The 22875-nt window shown below is 37.1% G+C and overlaps 1 protein-coding gene across 1 annotated transcript in view; it reads right to left on the bottom strand.

Annotated features, from left to right (window-relative positions):
- LOC124166682 (T-complex protein 1 subunit gamma) overlaps positions 1–19932 on the bottom strand; it is a 28526-nt gene extending 8594 nt beyond the window's left edge. The window contains exons 1-9 of the mRNA XM_046544327.1: positions 19840–19932; positions 19697–19758; positions 19336–19512; positions 19094–19245; positions 17070–17256; positions 11997–12146; positions 9091–9249; positions 8873–9016; positions 3562–3759 (exon numbers count right to left, since the gene is read on the bottom strand). Of these exons, the coding sequence (XP_046400283.1) occupies positions 3562–3759; positions 8873–9016; positions 9091–9249; positions 11997–12146; positions 17070–17256; positions 19094–19245; positions 19336–19512; positions 19697–19758; positions 19840–19876 (1266 nt within the window). The 5' untranslated portion in view covers positions 19877–19932. The remainder of the gene's footprint in view (positions 1–3561; positions 3760–8872; positions 9017–9090; positions 9250–11996; positions 12147–17069; positions 17257–19093; positions 19246–19335; positions 19513–19696; positions 19759–19839) is intronic.
- Positions 19933–22875: the final 2943 nt, after the last annotated feature.

Raw genomic sequence — 22875 nt, 5'->3', positions numbered from 1 at the left:
TAACAACATGTATCATCTTCAAAAAAACATAAGAAAATTCATTAAATAACATGAGTTTCAGCCTACACAAGGAAAGGCACATTCTAAGAGCAGCAAAAGATATGTATTGATTATTAAGTATAATTACACGAATACGTAGATTAATGTGAATAGGGCTCCTAACAGGGTTTAATGTCATAGATAATAGTTGCCTTTTAAAACTCTTGTCCATACAATTTGAGCTCTCCTCCCATATTTGAATTTGAGCTCTTCTACCACATTTGAATATAGTCCCCCATTTTTTGCCCAAAATCTTCAGGAAAAAATAAATGCACCTGGGTTTATAGTCAAGTGTAAATGACTGAAAATATATCGGCAAAAAATTAAGAAATGAAAAATTAAGAATCAAGGATGTAACACTGCAGGCACTTTGAAATTTGCATGGAAGACAAAATAAAGGAAATATAAGAACTGCAAATCATGGCCGAGTAAAATGAGACCAATATACAGAACTCTGTTAATGATATTACGATGCCGGCACACTTCAAAATTTGCATGGAGGACAAAATGAAGGAAATATGAGAGCTGCAAATCACGTGCAAGGGAAATGAGACCAGCATACAATCATTGCAGATAGGGAGATCTACAGAACTCACAGAATGTAACTGAAGAAAAGTTTCAGGAATAGTGCATGAAAATATATATGAAGAAAACCAAAATACTTGTATGTGGGAGAGGTAAAGCATATGCCTTAAAAGTGGTAGAATGCAGCCAAAAGAATCATTCACCTACCCAGGGAGCTAAATTTCAAAGGATGGAAGGAGAAAAACGGATATCAAGCATCATAGAGCCCAAGCTAAAATGGCATTCACAACAAAAAAGGCCACTCATCTGCTCCATGAGCAAAAGAATGGAGACACGGAATAAAATGAAACAAATATTTTTTCATGGCTAACTTCATCCTTTGGTGTATTTAACTTTTCACGCGTGTGCTTGACTTCTTACAGTCACTTGTTTCTCCAGCGCTTCGAAATTCGTCATCACCAACCAGCGACACAAGTTTTTTTTTCACTCCGACAGTGGCTTATTAAGCAAGACCCTCGCCACATGTACCACGGTGTGGACTTGTGACGTCGACATCTTGTTTAGTAAAACCCATCCCGAAATTTGCTATGAGAAAATGGCTTGGTGGTTTAACTGGCTAACACACCTGACTGGCAATAGGGATATCTGGGTTCGAATCCCGGCTGAGTCAAATATTTTTTCAGGGCAAACTTCATCCTTTGGTGTATTTCATGATCGCCGTATCGATTTTTCAATTGATCTGTCAATCGTAGCTCTACAATCAAGTTTGACAGATTTTTAAGGATTTATGACGAAATTTATGGCTTGTTCATGGTTTTCATAGTTGAGTGGGAGCCCTGTACAAGGAGAGCCAAGAGATAAAAAACCTTGGAGCTGATAAAGGACAAGGAAGAAGAACATCAAGGACCTTAACCCTGTTTACTGCCACCAGGCTGATACATTAGCCCTTACTGGTTGAGCGAAAACTGCCAGGGCCCAAATTATTTTACTTTTTTTCGAGATGGTGGCCTTTTCAACGGCTGTAATGTATGTAAACCCCCATAATCTATCTACGGTTATAGGATGTAAATATTTCTTAAGAAATGGGAAAAAATCTAGATGTATTAAATAAAATTAAGAATCTGAAAAATTTTTAAATCTGAAATGTTGCTCATTCCGGAAAATAGCCTTGGCAGTCTTCGTGCATCCCACCTGAAATGGGCTGGCAGTAAATGAGTTAAGGTACTAGCCACGGAAGGGAAGAAACAGAGCTGCAGCATACAAATCTTCAGATTGCGCTCACAAAATTAGAACCACTTCATATACAAATGATCAAGTGATACCAGTGAAATGAGAAAAAGTTTCAGCACATGATGGTGATTGCAACACAGGTGAGAAAAGAAAATGGAATGAACATAAATGTCAGAAATATAAAATTCTGAGAGTCAAAAGGAATGAAGAGTAGACTTGTACAAGGTTCAATTGCTAGACACACAAAATCATTTCAACATTTAGGATGTATAATGCCTAATTAGGGGAGCTGTACATACAAAGTTAGACAGGATTGCATTGATTTTAAAAGCATTTGAGATGGCAAAACGATTTCTGACAGCTAGTAGTAACCCAATAGAATTGAAAATAATTGCTACATGTTAAGTATGGTAGGGTGTCTATGGCACATTAGAATGGAATATCAAAATGAAAGAAAGAGTTCCTGCAAAGAATTAAAATGAAACTGTGGAGAAAAATGCTTATGGTGAAACGGACTGATCAAAGTACCAAGTTTAGAATGAAGGCAGGGAACCGCAGAGAGAATAAATAATGGACGAGAGATTGCTATGTGCATTTCATATTTCGAATCTACTCAGACAAATTAGAGAAGGAAAAATAAAAATAAAGTAAGGAAGGGGAGAAAGAATGTTTAACAGCATCATTACTTTCACAATAACAGGTTGTTGAGGAAATATTTGACGTGATACTTGCCAGGACCCCCAGGGCTGGATTTACCGTAAGGCAAACCCAGTCAGGTGTCACACTCCAAAGGGTGCCTTGTTTGGCAACTGGCAATTATCTGTACTGGAGGCGCCTTGAAGGGCACTGCCATCAGCAGACTTATTATGTGAGTTGCCTGCATTCAGGTGCCCTCTTTGGTAGGCCTTTAAATGTGCTAAGTTAGGATTTTGGCAAAACTTGAACTGCAATGCCATTATTAATGAATTTGAAAAAAAGGACACAAGAAGGAAACTTTTGAAGTAGTTCTCGTTTTGCTTGAGGCAGGCCCCGTAGTCTTTATTCGTGTTTTTAATCTGCACTTTAATTTCCCTATAAGATATTGCGGGAAGATATGCAGTTGGTCCTATTTGCATTTTAGAGGCTTTGTTCAATTGAAAATGTAGTTCGTACCACTGCTCTTCATGCATTTTAAAATAAGTTAATTTATACCTACTATATTTCATGCTACGGCAGTTCATTCAGTTACTGTAGAACGTAATGTTTTTATTTATGAAGTTACTCTTCTTTTTTGTTGCATGAATTAAGGATAGACATAATTTCTGGAAAGGGTATTCATAAAGTGTTTTAGTTGCATAAAAGTTAAACTGTTTCATATAGTTTTACTCCAAGCTGTTTTTAAAAATTGAATTGTCAATGTTTTCCCTGCGTAAAATTTAAAGCATAAACTTATGCTGTCAGCCATATATCTTTTTATTCCTTTATTTCCGAACCTTACGTAATGCGAGTGGCTATGCCTTATCATAAAAATTGGGGAGGTGGGGCTCAAGTGAGGAGGGGCACTCGATGGAGAGGTGCCTTTTGCGTAACTTTGGGTAAATCTAACCCTGAGCTCCCCCCCTCACCCCCACGTGAGATTGGGTGAGAATCGGCTTGACCCCTTACCCCCTGAACACCTCAAGTAATTAATGGATGCCCCCCAACATGATTGTAGCCTGCATACATATGCAATAAAACTGAGAAATGAAGGAAGAGCCCTTGACCGGCATCCCAAAACTGAATACAAACCTGGGCAACAGCCATTTCAGTGGCACCACCACCTGGCACCAGTTTTGGATCAAGCATGATGTTCCTGGCAACATGCAAGGCGTCCTGAAGATTCCTTTCGGTTTCATTCAAGACATCCTTGCTGGCCCCACGAAGTAAAATGGTGCAAGCTTTTGGGTCTTGGCACTCCGTCACAAAACAGAAGTATTCGTCACCAAGCTGAAAAATAGAACATTTGATATATTTAATTATTTTCTGAAAACCTCACTCGAATATAGAATACAGCATTACTGAATATGCATTTTTTCACCAATTTTAAATATAAATGACAGTTAAAATAAAAAATGATGAACACATAGCAAATCATTCTACTTCAATATGGCTCCTAAATCCTGATGCAACTATTACCCACAATTAAATCAAACTTGGGCACATGGAATACCGCAATCCTTTTGTTTTTTTATTAAATGCATACTGAAGATTATATTATTAGTAATGCTTCACTGCATTTACGGAATAACTAAAACTAAATCAAAAATTGACAATTACTTCATAATTGGAATATGTAAAACGTGAATTTCACGATGCAACAGCGATTCAGAAAAGGAAAAGCCATCACACGTGCATTAGAACGTATACATATTTCCTTCTCAGTGTTGTTCTTGCGGAGGCATCAACATTTGACATATTTTAGTGCTTAATTTTAATGATAAGTTTTCGTAAAAATATAATTAAAGAATTGAACCAACCAAATGTGCAAACCTTCATGTAAGACCCAACCATTTTCTACAAATTTAAAGAGAATCACGGACAATCTATGCTGTTTTTGTAAATCGAATAATTGTTAACTTTGTGTCATCAAATATCGAAAAGTGTAAAAGCTCATTATTTGAGGTATTCGGTGATTTTACTATGCAAACATTCCATCCCTACTTTTAATTTAATCCATTTCATGACATAATTTTATGACATTCATTTCGAAGTTAAGTAGAGGATATTTAAGGAAGTTTTCCCATTTCATGATAAATATTGATCTAATAAAATGGCTTAAATTTTACTGTTATGTACCAAACTGGCACCAATATTCAATATTGTATTGAGTCCATATACAGTGAGTCCTCGTTCTACGTCACCCCGTTTAACGTCATATCGCGATAACGTCACGAAAATTTTGAGACCGTCATTCGTTTATCGCACTTATGCTTCGCGATAACGTCAAGTATTTTAAATTTCGCGCGAAAAAAAAAGGCAAAGCGGCGGGCGTTGCAGGTTGTTCGTTTTGTGGGTGGTAATGTAGTCAGTCAATACAAAGTGTAAAACGGTGTTGTTTATTGATAATTGCGATTACGGTTTTGGCAAAAATTTCTGCAAAATGAATTTTTGCGTATAAGGTGCGCAAGGTTTTACTTGACATAATGGTTTTCAGGAACCTGAAAAGTGATTTCAAGGCATTTTTCCGTGTAGATCTCGGAGTTTTTGTCGTAACTTTTTTTGCCGAGTTCACAATAATTTTGGTTCCTGTAACTGCGACGATGTTTCAGCGATGATGATGCCCAGGCGACGCTCGCCCGGGTGACCACCATAGCGAAGCCGATAAGCAAATGCTGGAAGACACAAAAATGGAGAAGGATTTACGTCACTGCTGCTATTGTCGTCGATGAAGACAGAAACTCGCATTTATGCGATAGTTTGGCATTCCCATCGTAAAAAATGCCCCAGATATGATACGCTAACATTTTTTTCGCGTAGGAATTGTGAGGTCTAGGAGCCGATATTCACTTTTTACATTGTTTCTTATGGGATAATATGCTTCGATTAACGTCATTTCGTTTAACGTCACATTTTTCAGGAACGGTAAGTGACGTTAAACGAGGACTCATTGTATTTCCATGATTCAACTGAACAGTGCTTTTCATCAAATAAAATCAACCATTTATAAGAGTTTACCTGCAATGTCTTCGAACGATATTTGACTACTCTTCAAATACATTATTCAAACAACTCCACTTAAAATAAAGCCACTGTGTGGCTCAGAAATTTAACATGATGTAATTGGGGAGTTTAAATGTCTTTTATGAGAACATGAGTACCTGAGAAGCAAGTGATTTTCTAATGTGTACAATGTCATTAAATCCCTAGCGATCAGTAGCTAAGGCACATGAAAAGCACAAAAATAGTAGTCCTTCTACAAAGAGTAGGTGTTTTATTTTATTTACAAGCACACTAGAATTAGGCACATTTTTATCAACACATGACCAAAAAATAAGAAACCTCCAAAAACAGAAGATCCAAATCCATTACGTTTGAATGGAAACAAAAATCATTAGTCCTAATTTATCTAAACCTAACATGAGACCTCTGTCTTGAGTATTAAATTAATGAAAAAAAAACTGCAAGATAGTTTACTAACTTTAATGCAGAAGAAATTGTTTGATATAACCTGAGTGACTACGAGTGATGTTTAAATGTTCCGTATTGAGAGAGAGCAAACTAATAAGGATAGAAAGATTCATAGAAACTAACATTGACCCTAATCAAATGTGACACTACCCGTGACTATAAACTCATATTTATTAAATTAAAACTTGCATTATAAAAATAAATGAAGAACAAGAGGCAAACAAAGATTTGAAATAATACTTTGGTCAATAAATTAGGTACATGGAGAGATAGATTTACCGAAGGTGAAACCTTGATCATCAAGTCCAATAATCTCAAGTTTCCCATTCACACTTCTGAGATAAGGTACCATAAAATTTTGGTCTATCATTTTCTAACTACCCTCCATTTCTTAATTTATGAAGTTTAAAAATGTTCAACTATCCGACCCTACTCAGCTTAGGTCAACTTATTTTCATCATCGAGTTCCTACTGCCTCGATTGAACATGTTAATATCAACTTCTCACTAAGTATCAGGCTTATACCACTCATTGTTAACCCTTTAGTGGTTAATGTGCTACATTTCGTGCCTAAATTATGAGTACTCTTTCTTAAGGCCTGGTTACACGGTACATGAGAATGTACAAGAAAATGTGAGAATTTCTGAATCTCAGAATGAACGCGAAAATGCACCGTGTAACCACGCAAAATGTAAGAATGTATGAATTTCTGAACGCCTGCTCTAATTTCATTCAGACAATCATACAATTTGAACTCAGAGTCACCTGGTGGCAGAATACGAAAACAACACATTCATTTCATCTGGCTTGTATAGGCAACTTCTTTGTTTACGTACGGCCCCAATAGTTATTTCGATTTGATATGATCTTGCTTGACTTGGATATCTCACTGATTGGATATAGGTAGCGAAAGAATGGAACACAAGAAAAGGGGATGGGTAAAATGAAGGATCAGATGGAAAGGCGCTGAATGTATGAACCGCGAGAATTGTCCAAGATTGAGATCCAAATGATCGTTAAAAGGTCATAAAAAGCATGTGATAGGCAAAGAAATAAGATTCAAGTACTATTTACGCTGTATTTAATCAAGTTCCTGTTTTCGAATCGAGACCGACTGCAAAGCGAGTCGAAATTTTAGGTGTTGCGTTGACATGCAGCGAACGTTATGGGCATCGCAGTAATAAATATTGAATTTACCTTGCCAAAAGCCTCATATTTCTCATATATTCCTGTAGCGTGCGCCGATTCACAGGAGAAGGATGGAGAGAAATCACGACACACTCGCTTTCAAATCTAAAATTCAACTGCCTTTATTATGTCCTGTTTATTATATCACATGGCTTAAGGGCACGAGAAATTTTGAAAATGTGCTTTTATATTATGGAACACTACTATCCAACAAAATTTTAACGATATCGGCGAAAGACACTTTGATAATATTCCTTGTTAGGGGCTCCTTGTGACGAGAGGCCGGCCGCCCATTACATTCCTTATTTTTCACAGTGGTTTAATCGTAATCAGTATTTATTCTTGTAAACAGCCACTTTCCTTATAATTTGATCCTACAATGGGTAGAATGATAGGTACATTTATAGAGTTGTTTACAAAGTGAAATAAGTAACTTGATAAAATCCTGCGGTAACCCTGATTTAATAGTGTACTTACGTTGAGGATATCCCGTTGACAATATAGATAATATATTTGACTCCATTCTGTGGATCATCAACCACTCATTACTCTTATTTTTGTCCCTTCGAACACAAGCAAAAAACTTCTCCGGCGAGTAAATAGAGGTACTAGACGTCGGGGCACTTTATATGGTTTTATGGGATACACTATTTATATGGTTTTCACACGTTTTTCTATTGAAGGTCCATGCTACAATACACTTACTGCATTAAGCAAATGATGTTTGTGTGTAACATAGATCACAATCTGCAATCAACTTATTTTAATTTAATCTTTCCAAAGCCCCCCAAACAATCGCCTTTATTTATTTCAACAACGCCTTGGCAACCCAATATATTCACAATCCGAAGTTTGACGTTAAAGCAGCAATTATATTCGCCAAATTTGCGTTTGAGTCCCTAAATAGACAGTTTTTCTATCCACTTCCTCAGTCTGTCATCAGTGAATTCCAGGCCGTGATGTAACGCGCGCACGCTCCGTCACGTGTTTTCAAACAGTCGATGAAGATTATTTTTAAAGACTCATATCTCAGCTATAAAACCTTATTCATCCGCGAAATTTTCGGCAAGTACATTTGAGGTAAGGATCTTATTATTCAAGTACTTTTAAAAAAGTTTGCATGTTCCCCATTGGTTTATATTTGAAGTTGAAATAATTTGTTGCGCATTAAAAAATGTACGAAAAAATGTCCGAAAAAATGTACCGTGTAACCACCTACTCGTGGATCTTGTCCATGAGAATGTACAAGAATCTGTTCAGAAAACCATTCAGAAAAATGTACAGATTCTTGTACATTCTCATGTACCGTGTAACCAGGCCTTTAGGCAAGTTTGCAGGAACAAAAAAAATTACAAGTACATCAATTCTTGACTCACACCATCACAGCTTTCTCTATCATTTTTACAGTATGTAACACACTTGCCCTCAGTCTTTACAATTCTCTCCGCACTTTAACCACCTAAATGTCAAGAATGGAATGGGACAGGTGCAAATTAATTAAAATTGAACAAGATCATATAAGGGGTATCATCCCGGTGGTACCATGCAAGACTCGTCTTATGTAGTAAGTAAACATTTGAATCATGTCTGAAAAGGGATTACATTTCTCATACGATAAAGAGAGCATTTTTTGAGCAACTTATTTTAATCCATTTCATTCAAAATAACCTGAGTTTTCAACTCCTCATTACACCATACCCATCTTTCCCTTAGCATAAATTGTCCTCCACCGGGAGATAGTTACCTTTTTGATTTCAAACAGACCAGCACCCTTCCCAACATCTTCCTCCTTGAGTTCTTCCGTCCTGTTCACGACTGTTGCTCCACAAGCCCTGGCAATTCTGTTGTTGTCAGACTTCCTTAACCTCCGGAGGGCAGTGATTCCAGCCTAGTTTGCATAAAGAATACAGTTAAAACAACAACCTAATACCAATGGTGATTAACAACCAGATGAAATATTACCTTAACGAAATAATGTTGAGCTAGATCTGATATTCCTTTCTCCGTGAATATGACATCAGGCTTCATCCTAATCACATCCTCACATAGTTTTTGAACATGTTCTTCCTCAATCTGCAGCATTTTAGTGAAGTCCTCCTCTTTCATGATTTCAACATTTGTCTGAAATTACATAAAAAATACATCAATTTATACAACATAAGGCTGACAATTGCTTTTGGCAAATGAAATAAAAAAAAATAAACTGAGTGGTACATCAAATTGACTAAATGAAAAGAAAAATAAAAAGAATTGCATGAATAGGTTACAAATTTTTACTCTGTACCTTCCAATATTCAAAAAAACTAACATAACTGAAATAGATGGAATGCAAAGATAATTTATTTTGATATAATCAAAAGGATGAAGAAAGCTTAACAACATAGAAGTTATTATGAGCATTTACTGCATAAACATTACAGTACAGTATACAATGGCAACAAGAATGGATGTGTGGTTCCACTTGATGTCAAGTGGTCCCTGGCATCAGTTTTTGTTCCAGCATCAAATGTTTCATTGGATTAGATACTTGCTTTTGGATCAGATACTTGCTTTTGGATCAGAAGATTAATCTTATATTACAATGAAAACTAGTAAGAACAAGACATCAAATTATTTCACCAGGAATTTGGATCCATTAGATCATTACATTTGGAAAATTATCCGATTGTAAATATGCAAGAGCTAATAACCTTGGAGAATTTAGAAATTTAATAAAGGAAATAAACTAGAAAATATGTAGATACAAATGAATCCAAGGATAGCTTTCCTGTTATTAGTTGTATAATAGCTGCAGCTCTTTGCTCTTGATTTTTCATGAAGTTTTATCAAAAACATTTATCACAGAGTGATTGCATGATGTTCACTAAGATAAATAGCTTTTGATACAGAAGCAGTTTTTTGATAGGATCTCTGAATACGTAATAGGGGTCTAAGGTGCAATGAAGTTTGTGGAGGAAATGTGAAAGCAACACCCTCACTTCATAAATTGAAAAAGCGCCATTAGGGAATAAATTTCATTAAGACCCAAGTTTAAAGATGCGATTTGTCCCCAAGACATGACTTCCACTGTATATTCTATTTAAAAAGTGATGAGATGCAGTTCAACTAGATTTTGAAACAATTAATGTGAATTAAGCCCAATGGGAGAAGGGAGCCGATTGAAAGTCACAGGCAAGGATAAGACCCAGCTAAGACTTATCCAGATGAAAAGATATCACAGAGGCAAGGAAAAACTTACAGTAAGGTACGACCACGACAACTCACTGACCAGTTTGTGTTGGTATGGAGCCCCCAACTTTAGAACATAAAGGTAGACTCTTAGGAAATAGAAGAAAAATCAGATGTTGGTGTTTGAGATTTGGTTATCGAGGGGAATGATGGATTGTAGCATGAAGGGATGGAACAGGCACTCAACAAATTATTGAGGAGTGAAACTTTATAGCAAGATAAGAAGGTGAAACATTGCAACTTGACAGTAGATGTGAAAGAGAATGGAGAAGTCAGGAAAAAAGGAAGGATATTGGAAGTGGATATAGGGAAGGAGGAGGGCATGTAATATATGATGAATAGATGACATAAAGAGTTTGAACGATGGTTTGTGGCCCTGATGAAAGAAATAACAAAGCAACTGATTTCATTTCCTTATTATATGGAGACATGTTATAATGTAGCACTTATGGGAGTATCACTTTTAATGCCATGTAAAAGACATTCCATAGCATCCTGCAGAGTAGACACAACAGCTTTTGCACGTTAAAATTAAAAAATGTTGCATATATTGGAGGGGATTGGTGTACTAGAAACATGATGAAGTCAGTAAATATGACTGTGAAAGGATATCAAGGCAATGCTCATATTGGAAACTTGACTGACAAAGCTATCTAGATTACAAAGAGTGAAATCAGGAGATAACCTCTCAGAAGTACTATTTATTCTGTCTCTGCACTAAGTGGAGAAGGAACAGGATAGAGGGAAACACAGAATATAATTCCACTCGTGCCTATGCTTATGTCATAGTTCCTGTGGCATGGATCCATGACACGAATGTTCCAAACTTTAGGACTGCCAAATAAGAAAACAGGGCTTAGAATCAATGAGATTTAAACAAATTACATGGCCATTTCAGCCCAAGAAGATAAACTCAAAACATTATGTATGGTAGTACAACTTGGAAATAATTCAGTTACCTCAGTATTAATATTAATTGTATGAATACAAGTGAGAAAAGGTCATTAAGATGATATTGGCTGATGGACAGGACTTATCTAGCCCCAACTCTACCCTGTGGTCTATGGAGACTAAAATAAAGATCTCAATTACTTTAACAAGTGTTGGTTATATACAGAAGAGAAAAGTGGGCCATGTCAGTTGAAAATGAATGATTTAAGCACACCTATTAGAAAAAGAAGGTTTAAAAAAGTGCATATGCTTATGTAACTCAGTGATAAGCAGGGTGAGAAGAAACATAGTTATCAGATGTGTAGATACAGGCAGAATTGTGAACACCCAACATTTTGCTTGCTAGTACATGTGGAAAGAAATACTGGAAAAAGAATGGCTTAACAGCTACTGCATTGAAATATAGATTGAGGAAAAGGGAAAGATCTAGGAAAAAGTGGACGTAGAATATTAAAGAAGTAATATGGGCACTGAGGATCATATGATGATTTTTGAGGAATTTTAAGGCACTGTATGTATTCTTATAAAATCCCATTTCATGACAGCATTAAATTGTCTTAATGTTCTACAACATAATTTTAACTAAAATGATACATCCTGGGATCTTCATCCATTGTCACAAGATTTTAGGTCACTCCCAGTTTGACTGCTCTAATAGACAACACCAAACCTTTCATGTTATGACCTACCTGGCTTTCACCCTTCTTGTACTCAAGAGGGCAATCCAAGAGAACAATTCGTGGGTTCTTAATGTATCTCTTCATTTTTGGATGCGTGACATCCTTGTTGATCATGACACCGGGGAGAATACATGAGTCTTCCATGCTACCACCAGGAATCTAAAAGAAAGATTAAAAATTACTATGGCAGTAAAAAAAAAACCCGTAAAGCTTCTTCCAATGCACTCTCGCAACTTTCACAAAATGAAAATAACTGAGAAAATTATAGCCACTCAGTCAACCAATTCAGTTTAGAACAAAAAACAATAATATGATATGCACAAAGGTTAAGAAAAGACTGTTTCACAAAATTTTATTTTGTTAAACAGCGAAGTCTTTTCTTAACCTTTGTGCATCATGAAGTAGTTTAATGTTTGGAAGGAAATTTCTTAGCTTTTCTACAAAAACACACACTTTATTGCCGACTAGTTTCGGTTACACTGTACCATTTTCAAGACTAGTGAGTTTTTGTAGAAAAGCTAAGAAATTTCCTTCCAAACATTAAATATGGAATTCTACAAAGTAAAGGCCTCAACAATTCAGTGCATGAAGTAGTTTCACCATGTTACGCCAACCACCATCGCATTTATCAATAATATGATAGTTGAACACCCTGAATACAGTACGATCATGACTTGGGTGATGCAATCAAGCAATTGTTTCTAATCGTCATACAATTGTCACATCCAACAATTAGGTAACATTGCAAAACAAATGAGTGAATAACACACATAATGAATATGTAAGAATGTATTGTGGAAAACCAAACATTAAATGTTAACAGTTGAAAGTTAAAGGAAATAAAACATTTTTAGTACATTAATAGTCCCTGATGATACAAATATGCAGCGTTTCACATGATTCAATGAGCTGTCTGCTTTCTAAGGCATCAACTCCAACAACACTCGCCAAAGCGCAGGTGCTCCATCTGTGTGAATATCAATCATAAATCGGGAGTGACTGATTCCTACCGGTGAAAAATGTGTTTCTTTGCATGGGCCACAACAAAGCAGGCATTTCTACTGCTCAACCCCATGACATTACACTCTCGCGCATCACGGTAGAAAGGTATCAACATAATCTGCTCTGCATAGCTGCATCTTCAATTATTTAGTAGAGATATTTGTCGCATAGTACTTAATTACAATCTTTCGATTATTTTTTAACAATAATTAATAAAGAACATGCATTTAAAGTCTTGAATTACTCATTTAAGTCTTCCGTCTGATCCGCAGTGTACCAAACCTTTGGCTAGCAACTGTGGGCCTTGCCACTTCCGGGCAAGTCAAGCTGTCTTAACATCGCATTTGGAGTGTATGTACCAGTTTGTGACTTGGCAAGCAAGTGTTATAAGAGTAACTCTGTGTCCTATAGTCCAGAGATATGACATGGAGTATTTGTGTCAAGAGTGGGAAATGTTTCAGCTGGTGAAGGCAAATTCATCACTGATTACGTTTCCCATGAAGCATGCCCAGGAAATATTGCCGGATTATGCGAGTTCCCGGATTAGGGATGCTCAACTGTATCCCTAGTATTCTCTAAAAGGAATTAAAGATCCCCTGCCATCTACAAGAAATTCTGTATTCAGAAGGAACTCCTGGTTTTTTCCTGGTCCCATGGAATTCCAGGATATAAGGGTACATTCAGTTAGAAGATGCCATGAATGACACAACTGCACAGAAAAGAACTTAATTTCATATGAAGATGATTGCCCATTAACTAACAATTTTCTGAAGTATTAAAAATAATTGAGAAAAATCATCATAGGCAGTTTAATATTTGAAAAATGCTACAGACCAGAAAAATGGAATTGTCAAAGAACGAAGAGTAAATCAATTATTACAAAGAAACCTTTTCAAATATGGACCACCAATTTCATGTATACATATGTATGTCATCATGTTTTTACAGTCATGAGTCAATGCTACACTAATGGTGAAATCTCCCAAATGATGCCACCAATATGTCAATAATTCAGAACTATTACATACAGCCAAAGGGATTAAAACGAAATCACAAATTACAGACTGGACTACTAAATGTCGGATGTCAAACTCTTCCTCAAATGCATGCTGACCAACGATTTAGACAACCTGAGCATTTAAATCTAGTTAATGGGATATTCTGGTACATGAGCCTCTTTGGTTGAGGCAGAAAGGGATGAGTAGCTGATGACAAACTATTATTTTTCATGAAAAACTGTGTTTTAATGAATCAATAACATGCTTTAATGATTTTAAGCTTTGTATTGAAAAATAAATTAGTTTTTTTACCATACTGAAAACAAATGACACACACTATAAAATTATGGACCAAGTTCATGGGAAAGTTTTTGCTCAGCCGCAAGTAAATAACACTAAGAAGCCTGATACGTTAGAGATTTTTTTGAATTTTTATACCGTATAAGCTTGTGTAAGAGGCGCACACGTGTAAGAGGCGCACCCCTATTTTGAGGATCGAAGCTATAAAGAAAAAAAATTTTGCGACTTTTTTTGTCCTATCGTGCGGTGTTGCAGACGTATACCTGGAATTTCGACAGTTATCGAAATGTCCTCTTTCAGTACTATTTGAAAAAGGAAATTTTGATAACTGCGGCGGCATAAGAGGGAGTAGAAAGAGTTCCGATCCTCTCTTTGCATACGCCATCGCTCTACGTTGCTTGTCCTACTCACGAACAATTTTGTTTAAAAGCTCTCGCAGGCGTATTGCTATAGAATTGCAGCCGTGGAAAATTTTAAGACAAAACACGACAGGCAAATGGCATGAGCTTTCCCAAGAGATTGAACAACAATCGGGGCAATCTCAGCGCCGTAGGATAATAACCACGTCGTAGATTTAAGGCCTGTTGCACACGCACCGATTTTGGACGGCCGGTAAAATATCGGCCGTCCACATTCCAATGGTGAACAATGGGAGAGCATTGGAGCTTGCACACGTACCGACCACACGCCGGCACCGGTAAAATGCCGTTTAGCTGCCGGCTATTGTCACTGTGGATCGCCGGCGCCGGCTCAAAAACTTAGCAACGTATCGTTTGACCGGTAAAAATCCGGCGAGTGTGCAAGCATCGCTTCGCCGGTAAAATATCGGCCAATATTTTACCGGCCGTCCAAAATCGGTGTGTGTGCAAGGGGCCTAATGGAACCACACTCGGCTCTCCATCAGCTAATGCCTCTGCCGTTGTTTTCCTTTCCGAGACTCCACAGGAAAATATCAAGTTACAGGGGAACAATGGAAACGTGTTTCATCCCTACCCCATTCCACCAACTGACCTTTTTCGGTCTACCAGGTTCAATTCCCCGAGTTTCTGGAGGTCAAATGCTACGTGAGTCACCTTCTGAGCTCGAAGATATCTCGATATCTTTCAGCAATTGTATGACACGCACGAGGTTCTAAAAAGAATTAGACCTAACGCGACGTATATCTTACAGCATTTAAGTTTTTTGAGCTCTAATTGATTGACACAAAGATTTATAGCTAAAATAAGGCTATTAATATTCAACATAGTCCAAACAGCACAATTTCGGAAGAAACAAGCGTAGCATAAGCGCATTCAAAAAAGACGAGACGGACTGGAAACTCAGGCAACGCAAACTACGTATATCACATTGCTGCGCCTTCGCCCCTTCGCTTTAAAGGCAACGACGTCACATACAAGATCGGACGTGTTCTTCCCTTTCTCCTTCGCTCGTAGCTTTAAATACGGAGGGGAGGGAGCCCTCTTTCCCTCCACCTCTCCTTCAGCGCTCTTCACTTATAAGCATTTCCGATTTCTTCTATCCACTATTAAGTCCAACAATGAGCACACTCGTTCGAATTTTTTCAACCGCAGGTTTTGACACCAATATTACTATATGCAGTATAAATGCCGCGGGATGCCCACTCGCGGCAATAAATTTAGCGCGCGCTCCGGAGCGAATCACCCCGTGCGATCTTTTCAATGTTCACCTCTGGGGTACCGACGTGACGGCGCGATGCTTGCAAAAAATTCAAACAGGAGCATTTTAAAAATACGTCACTAAGGGAGAAACTCCCCTGCCTGCCGCTTGATTTTGACCCAGGGTTTCAGATGACTGACTCACGCTGAAAACCAAGGCCACTCAGTTCCCCTTGAACTTGCAACCGGTGAAGGGGAGGGGGGGAAGATAAGAAGTTTGTGTAAGAGGCGCACCCCCATTTTCGGCTGCAATATCTGGGGAAAAAGGTGCGCCTCTTACACGAGCTTATACGGTACTTAAGATTATATTCTCAGTGAAATATTGCACATCTCGCAAAGTATTTCTCAATTTCACCTAACACCTGGTTTTATTGTTCTTCACTACATTCAACACCCTGATTGGAAAGCTTAGATTGTCAAAAGACATCATACTGTACCACACCCCACTTTATCCAACTGGCATTGAAAGTTTTCACCAATTTGCTTACATTTTAACGGCCAAATGATCTCATTCCTAGGTGCGTCTACAGTAGTTCCAATTCATAACACCACCTCCACTAACATCCTCCTAATACCCTTGACAAACATTTTGCTGAGCAGTTCTAATAACTGACCCTCCAACTCTAGTTTGCAGCCCACAACTTGCACCTAATGCCTCATATCGCAAGAAAAAGACATGCCATAAAAATAACAGAGTATTAAGTATGAGGATATGTAACAGCAAGCAGATTCTTTCATATGATTCTTATAACATAAAATAACTAGAAAGGCCTCGTTAAACAATACATTAACACCTAAAAGTTAATGTTTAAATGTATGAATGAATTTGAAACTGAACCATGTAACCACTGAACTTGTGCGAACGCATGAACCAAAAATAGGACCTAGTTCTATTTTGGTTCATGCATTCGTAAATGTTCCGTTCCGGTCCACAAAAGTCATTCATGCGAACAGACATTAACTTGTGCATGTTAATGTACCACCAAGCCTTTACAGAAGATTATTTAACACATTCACCACAAATATAATCACTTAGAAACAAACTACGACGAATATAACAAATTTCATATGCTCAAGCAATTTACTGCTCAAGTATGATCAATTACCTTCTCAACTTTAGCATATCGCTTAATATCAATCTCCCGCCGCCCATTTTCCTCCATCATCACAGTCTTCACTGCATCCAAGGCAATAGTACATGCAATGGTGGACCATTTGCCAATGAATTTGGTACCGACACAAGAATTAAGAACCTCCACCATTTTCTCCTTATTATTAGGGTCCAATGGAATGCTGTAATAACAAAACACCATGTTATATTTTAAACCACAAACACAAATTACACTGAGTTTATTGGCATAAGTTCCATGAAATGTAGTCTCAAGTTAGTTGTTAAATGTTTGGAAGTATAGAAGGTAATTTTAGGAAAAAAGTCACTACTAATAGTTTGTTGAAGGAAACCATTCCCTGACTATAACACTGAAAAAGAACCAGTTTTCTCAATGAATGACAAATGGATGTCACGGAGCATTTAGCCTTTTTAAAGTCTATGAAAGATTGATGCAGCCAGAAACTGTCATTTCAGACTCAACAGACATGGGATGCTAAGAATTTACAAATACCAAGAACATGAAGAAATATTCACAAAATAAATCTAGCTGTTACATAAAATTCAGCCATCATGAATTGATAGCTAAGAGTTGTGGTGGGGACTATCTTCATTGTCAACCCAAATATATTTCCCACAGGGGCAGATTAAAGTGGGAGGAAGATAAAAAAAATGGGCGTGTTTTAAGTACTGAATTTCCTTCCCCAATAGTCGCGCTTTGGTCATCTTTCACCCATGTGCATTCATAAAGAAATGGAACACCCAGAAGTCTCCAATACAACATAAAGTATTCTTACAAAAAGGTTACTATTTATATAAAAAATTTCCAGAATCGTTGATGCAAATGCATGAGGAAATGGCTAATTATGAGGAACCAATATTTCAACAACATATCCATGTTTCTACAACCCAAAAAATTTATTCCTTACAACAAGAGCAAAGATCAGCTGAATGCATCCATTAATAAAAGGTAACAAAAACTAGCAAGTCTTAATGCTCTTTGTTTTCCACAAGTAACATAAAAACAAGGACATGAATGGCTAGAATTCGACCAAAATACAAAAAGAAAACAAAATAGACATTTAGCTCACTCCATCCACCAGCAAAAAATGCTACATACAATACTAGCTCTGAAAAGATACTCGACTAGTTAGGTTAGATGAAAATGGATATTAACTAAACGACTATGACAGTAAGCAATTCAAGACAATCCCAACACTACCTCATCACTTCATATATTTACATAGAAACACTCAATTAATTCAGTGTATAACATCGCAAATACTAATGATCACCAGACTTGAAAATGCGAAACTAGGCAAATGATTAAGAAAATTAAATTGTACAATAAACTTCGCTCATCACAATGTTACAAATGAGGAGGGGCCATTATTTTAAATGAAACAAAGCGGCAGCCATACCAAAAACATGAGACAAATAAGTAAAAGATCTTCCTAAAAAACGAAATGGACTTCATAATTTAACTCAAAAACTAAATAAATACGAGCAATTCATATTATGAGATGTTTGCGCCAATGATACTTCCTTACAGGTATAAAGGATAAACAACGGAAGCACTTCCATGATTCCTCACCGCCCACGCAAAATTTGAAATACACCTATTCATTCCCTTGATTCTATTATGTAGATCACCGTTGACTTTAGTGGCAAACATGATTTATAACTTACAAAATAGACGCAAATTTAGCAAAAAAACGCATAAGAATCGAGTAACAATAGATAGCATAGTCATTCCTGAAGGAACTCCTACGGCCATCTGCTACTTAATGTCCTCATTACAGCTTTAAACTGCGACTTTTTCGTGAATAATTGAAATAATATTGTAACAACACGTTATAAAAGCTCACACACACATTTTTGCTTCACTTCTGGCAGTAACATATACAATTACTCGAATAGATACCCGACGAAGTAACAGCTCATGCCAGAAAGCTGAAAGCGGGAATTTCTTGAGGAATCAGAGACTTCTATACCCAATTAATGGTAATTAATTAGTAATACCTAATTTCCTGAAGAGTTGTTATCATGTCCTCCAGCGCCTGACGATACGCTCTAATGATTATAGTGGGATGTATTTGTTGCTGTAGGAACTGCTCCGCAACTCCAAGCATTTCCCCAGCCAAAACGATCACAGATGTAGTTCCATCACCAACCTAAAAAAAATATCCACGTAATTAAGCGATGTATCAATATTTATTCATTCATAACTAGGGTACTAAGAAGTCGGCATGCACAAGTCTCACCTCTTCATCTTGAGTCCTGGCGATTTCTATCATTGACTTGCCCGCAGGATGCTGAACAGTTATTTCCCGGAGTATTGCATTACCGTCGTTGGTCATCACGATACCACCCATTGGATCCATAAGCATCTTGAGCATGGCCTGCGGGCCAAGGCACGTTCGAATAACATCGGCGATTGCCTGTAATAAGGATATAATTCATTCAGTACATCACTAACTATAGAACCTTGCAGGTAATAAACTAAAGAATGGTATAAAAAATTCATGGCAAACAATTTGAAAGATGATTTTTACGCATTTCACATAAATTTAAGGCTAAAATCGACCTCGTGGGGTGACAGTAGGAGCTGCCATTTTGAATTACCTTTCCGGCATTTATGTTTTCTATTTGGACTTTTCTGCCGGATTCCCTCTTGGTGTTCTGGCCTGCGAGTAAAAATATGGTAGTAGGATAAGTAAAGTTTTATCTTACATCACCACCGTGAAAATCATTGCAAAATAACTCACTTAAAACCAAAATAGGAGCAGCGCCTGGCCCAAACATGATGGTAAGGTGTTCTCGAAAATTCAAGGAAAATCGGGGAGAAGTGACATCTTACGGCGAAATAGGAATATAGCGCATTCCGATGCTCATTTTTCTCGTCACGATAGTACGGTTAGTGCGCGAATTTTGAAATGGGTATCTTTAGATAAGTTATCACGAAACTTTAATTCATAAGACAGTGTCCTCTAAAAATCATACTACTAGACTTTATTTGAGATTAAACCCTTCATTTCATTATTTTTTTTTTAATATTTGACACTGTCAATACGGAATTATAGCGATTAAAAATATCTTCATCAAGTATGGAATACCTCCCTTAGGTCTTAAAAACACTATCCCTAAGATTAAATTGTTTAGCATTTTTAAGTCGAAAAAATAAACACTTACGTCACTGCATGTGCTAATAGAGAAATTTTGTAAGATTATGGTATTCAAATACGATATTATAAGCCAGTAATGCTATCAATAAAGTGAACGGTTTTTCATCACCCGACTGTCACAATAATGTGAAAATAAAAACTGTCAGTAATTATAGAGCTAAAATTTTTAAATAATTTTTCACATAAATGCTAAATCCATTACCTTGCTACATGAGGTCTAAACGAAAATAGAGTTTTAAACTTCATTTTGAAATGGAAATACTAATGGAGAAAAGCATTAATCTTACGGCTATAATAAAAGTGGCGAAGTCCTACGTTTTCAGCGGCGTGAATATAATTTTCCGAAAACCAACTTTATCTTCGGCTTTACTTTTAAATTTGAGAAAAAAACCTGTTTGATAATGTTTCATTGACAAAACAATTTCCAAATCTTAGGATTTTAATGAGTCATATTCCATGCGTGTCATTCTTCGCCATGGCCTCGGCTCTAAAAATACATTTTTATGATTCCATATAAACAGAATATTAGCTCATTTTTTCTGACTGTTCCATAATCATGGTATCTATTGGAAGAAATTAGTTTCATAATTTAGACTGATGTTTCATAATTTAGGCTGATGCAGGTATTTTTTTATCTAAAAGAATGGAATTTTAAAAGTCGACATATGCACAAAACCTACGCAATTGAGTCCGGAAAGATGAAATTTTCTATATGAAGCTGTTTTCAAAATCTAGGCAATGGATAATTCATGTACACAAAAACCTCTGCTTTTAATGTGGTTTTCACTCTTTCATTCCGCCAATCCCGAAAATTTCATACGTTTAGGAATCTTGCATCCTATGTGCAGCCTACCGGTTACCGTAATTGCATATCCTTGGACAAGCAGTTTCGTCTCAATTTTTGAGAATCCAAGCTTACGAAAAATTATGAAAATCCAAAACAAACAGTTAAAACTTGTTATGCACTTTTTTAGTGGTTTTAGAATCTTTATAGAAAACGATTTATAAATTTAATCTATTATGGCGATTCTAAATAAACTTTGATGGAGCCAAAGTCCTTTTTTCGGTTACTTGTACATCATTATATTTTCTTACTGTCACTTATATTTTCACTTTCGCAGCTTCTCTGAGCTTTCTCCCAAAGACTGCGTTGATTTACAAGATACGTTCAGAAAATCACGGAATTTTTTTATATCCGTCTGTATAAATGCTGTCACATTCAAAATAGTCCCGACTAGATATTATGCACGTGTGACAACGCTTCTTCTAATCCCCTTTCCAACTTCTCTATAGGAGTCCTTAGCTCTGTCAGCGATTTCTTTTAATGTCATCTATGCTTGTATAAGGACCATCCCCTAAGATACTTTTTATTTCTGGAAATAGGACAAAGTTACATGGAGCCACGTCTGGCGAATGTGGAGGCTGAAGTATCGTTACAGTATTGTTTTTGTCCAAATATTCGCGAACATGCAACGAAGTGTGAACCGAAAATCGCCGAGGTCATAAAAATACGACTAACCTTTGCGGCTGCCACAGACAGTAAACAAAGAGAATTAGGGATCAAGGGGAGCCCGTCAGGCATACAACACACCGGGGCCGGGAACCAAGTCATAGACTTATACGCCCGATCACCCGGGGAGGGGCTGGAGAGGAGGGAAAAAGGATAGAGGCGCCGCCGCGATGGGACCCCGTCGACGCCTCTGGGGTAGGATAGGTTCGGAAGGAATGGGACGGGGAAAAATACCTTAATATAGGAGCGAAAAGGGCCCAACTAAATAGCGAAACCAGGCAAAGTCATCACTGTTCTAGCAATTTTGGAGGATTATCCTATGAGGAAGAATAATCCAACGATCAAATCGCTATATAGACACAGTAGACAATGAATACAGCAGAACATTATCTCATACTTCAGGGGCATGTACACGAACATAATTAAAAAACTGACGGTTGGACTCTCCAACCCCCAAACCCGCGAAAGAAAAAAAATGCCCGTTATTTTTTGGACATACCTCTACGTATTTTTTGCACGGCGGCGAATAAAATAATTCTCTTCAACGGAATATGTTCACGGTTAGTTATTACAAGATCTCTCTGTAAAGAAACCTAAATTTCCTAAAGGACTTCTAAAATTGTCTCTTCTATATGATTGCACATTGTAAGTCATATTTCAACTTTAGAACACCAATAGGGTGGTTTCCTATTATTTTTTTATTGCCTAAATCGAAAGATTATTACTCCTGGAGTACGTATTTCACGCTTTTAGATTTTTAAATGACGATATCTATTTTTCGCGATTAAATGAAAAGTGAAAATTTTCAAGCGCGCGAAAACGCGACGGGTAAGTATGAATGCCGGGAAAACTTCGTGTGACATCGTTCTGGTTCCCGCTGCTGCAAGTGAGGTGACCTTGGGGCGAGGCTTTGAGCGCTGATACAACGCAATGTACTCGCAGGTAGCAGAGTACCATGCTAGCTGGTAGCGCTTGGATTAAATAAGGATTATTAATACCTTATCAAACGAAGGAAACTTTCCGGCCTTAGCCAGTTTTAATAAGTTATTATTAAGACATGTTTCCCTGAGCTCTGTGCCTCATGCATGCATTGGTAACCTCAGACGATG

The sequence above is a fragment of the Ischnura elegans genome, chromosome 10 (assembly GCF_921293095.1).
Source record: "Ischnura elegans chromosome 10, ioIscEleg1.1, whole genome shotgun sequence".
NCBI classification, from domain to species: Eukaryota; Metazoa; Arthropoda; class Insecta; order Odonata; family Coenagrionidae; genus Ischnura; species Ischnura elegans.
Note: the sequence above shows the minus strand (reverse complement) of the source record. Positions and strands in the feature narration are given on the sequence as shown.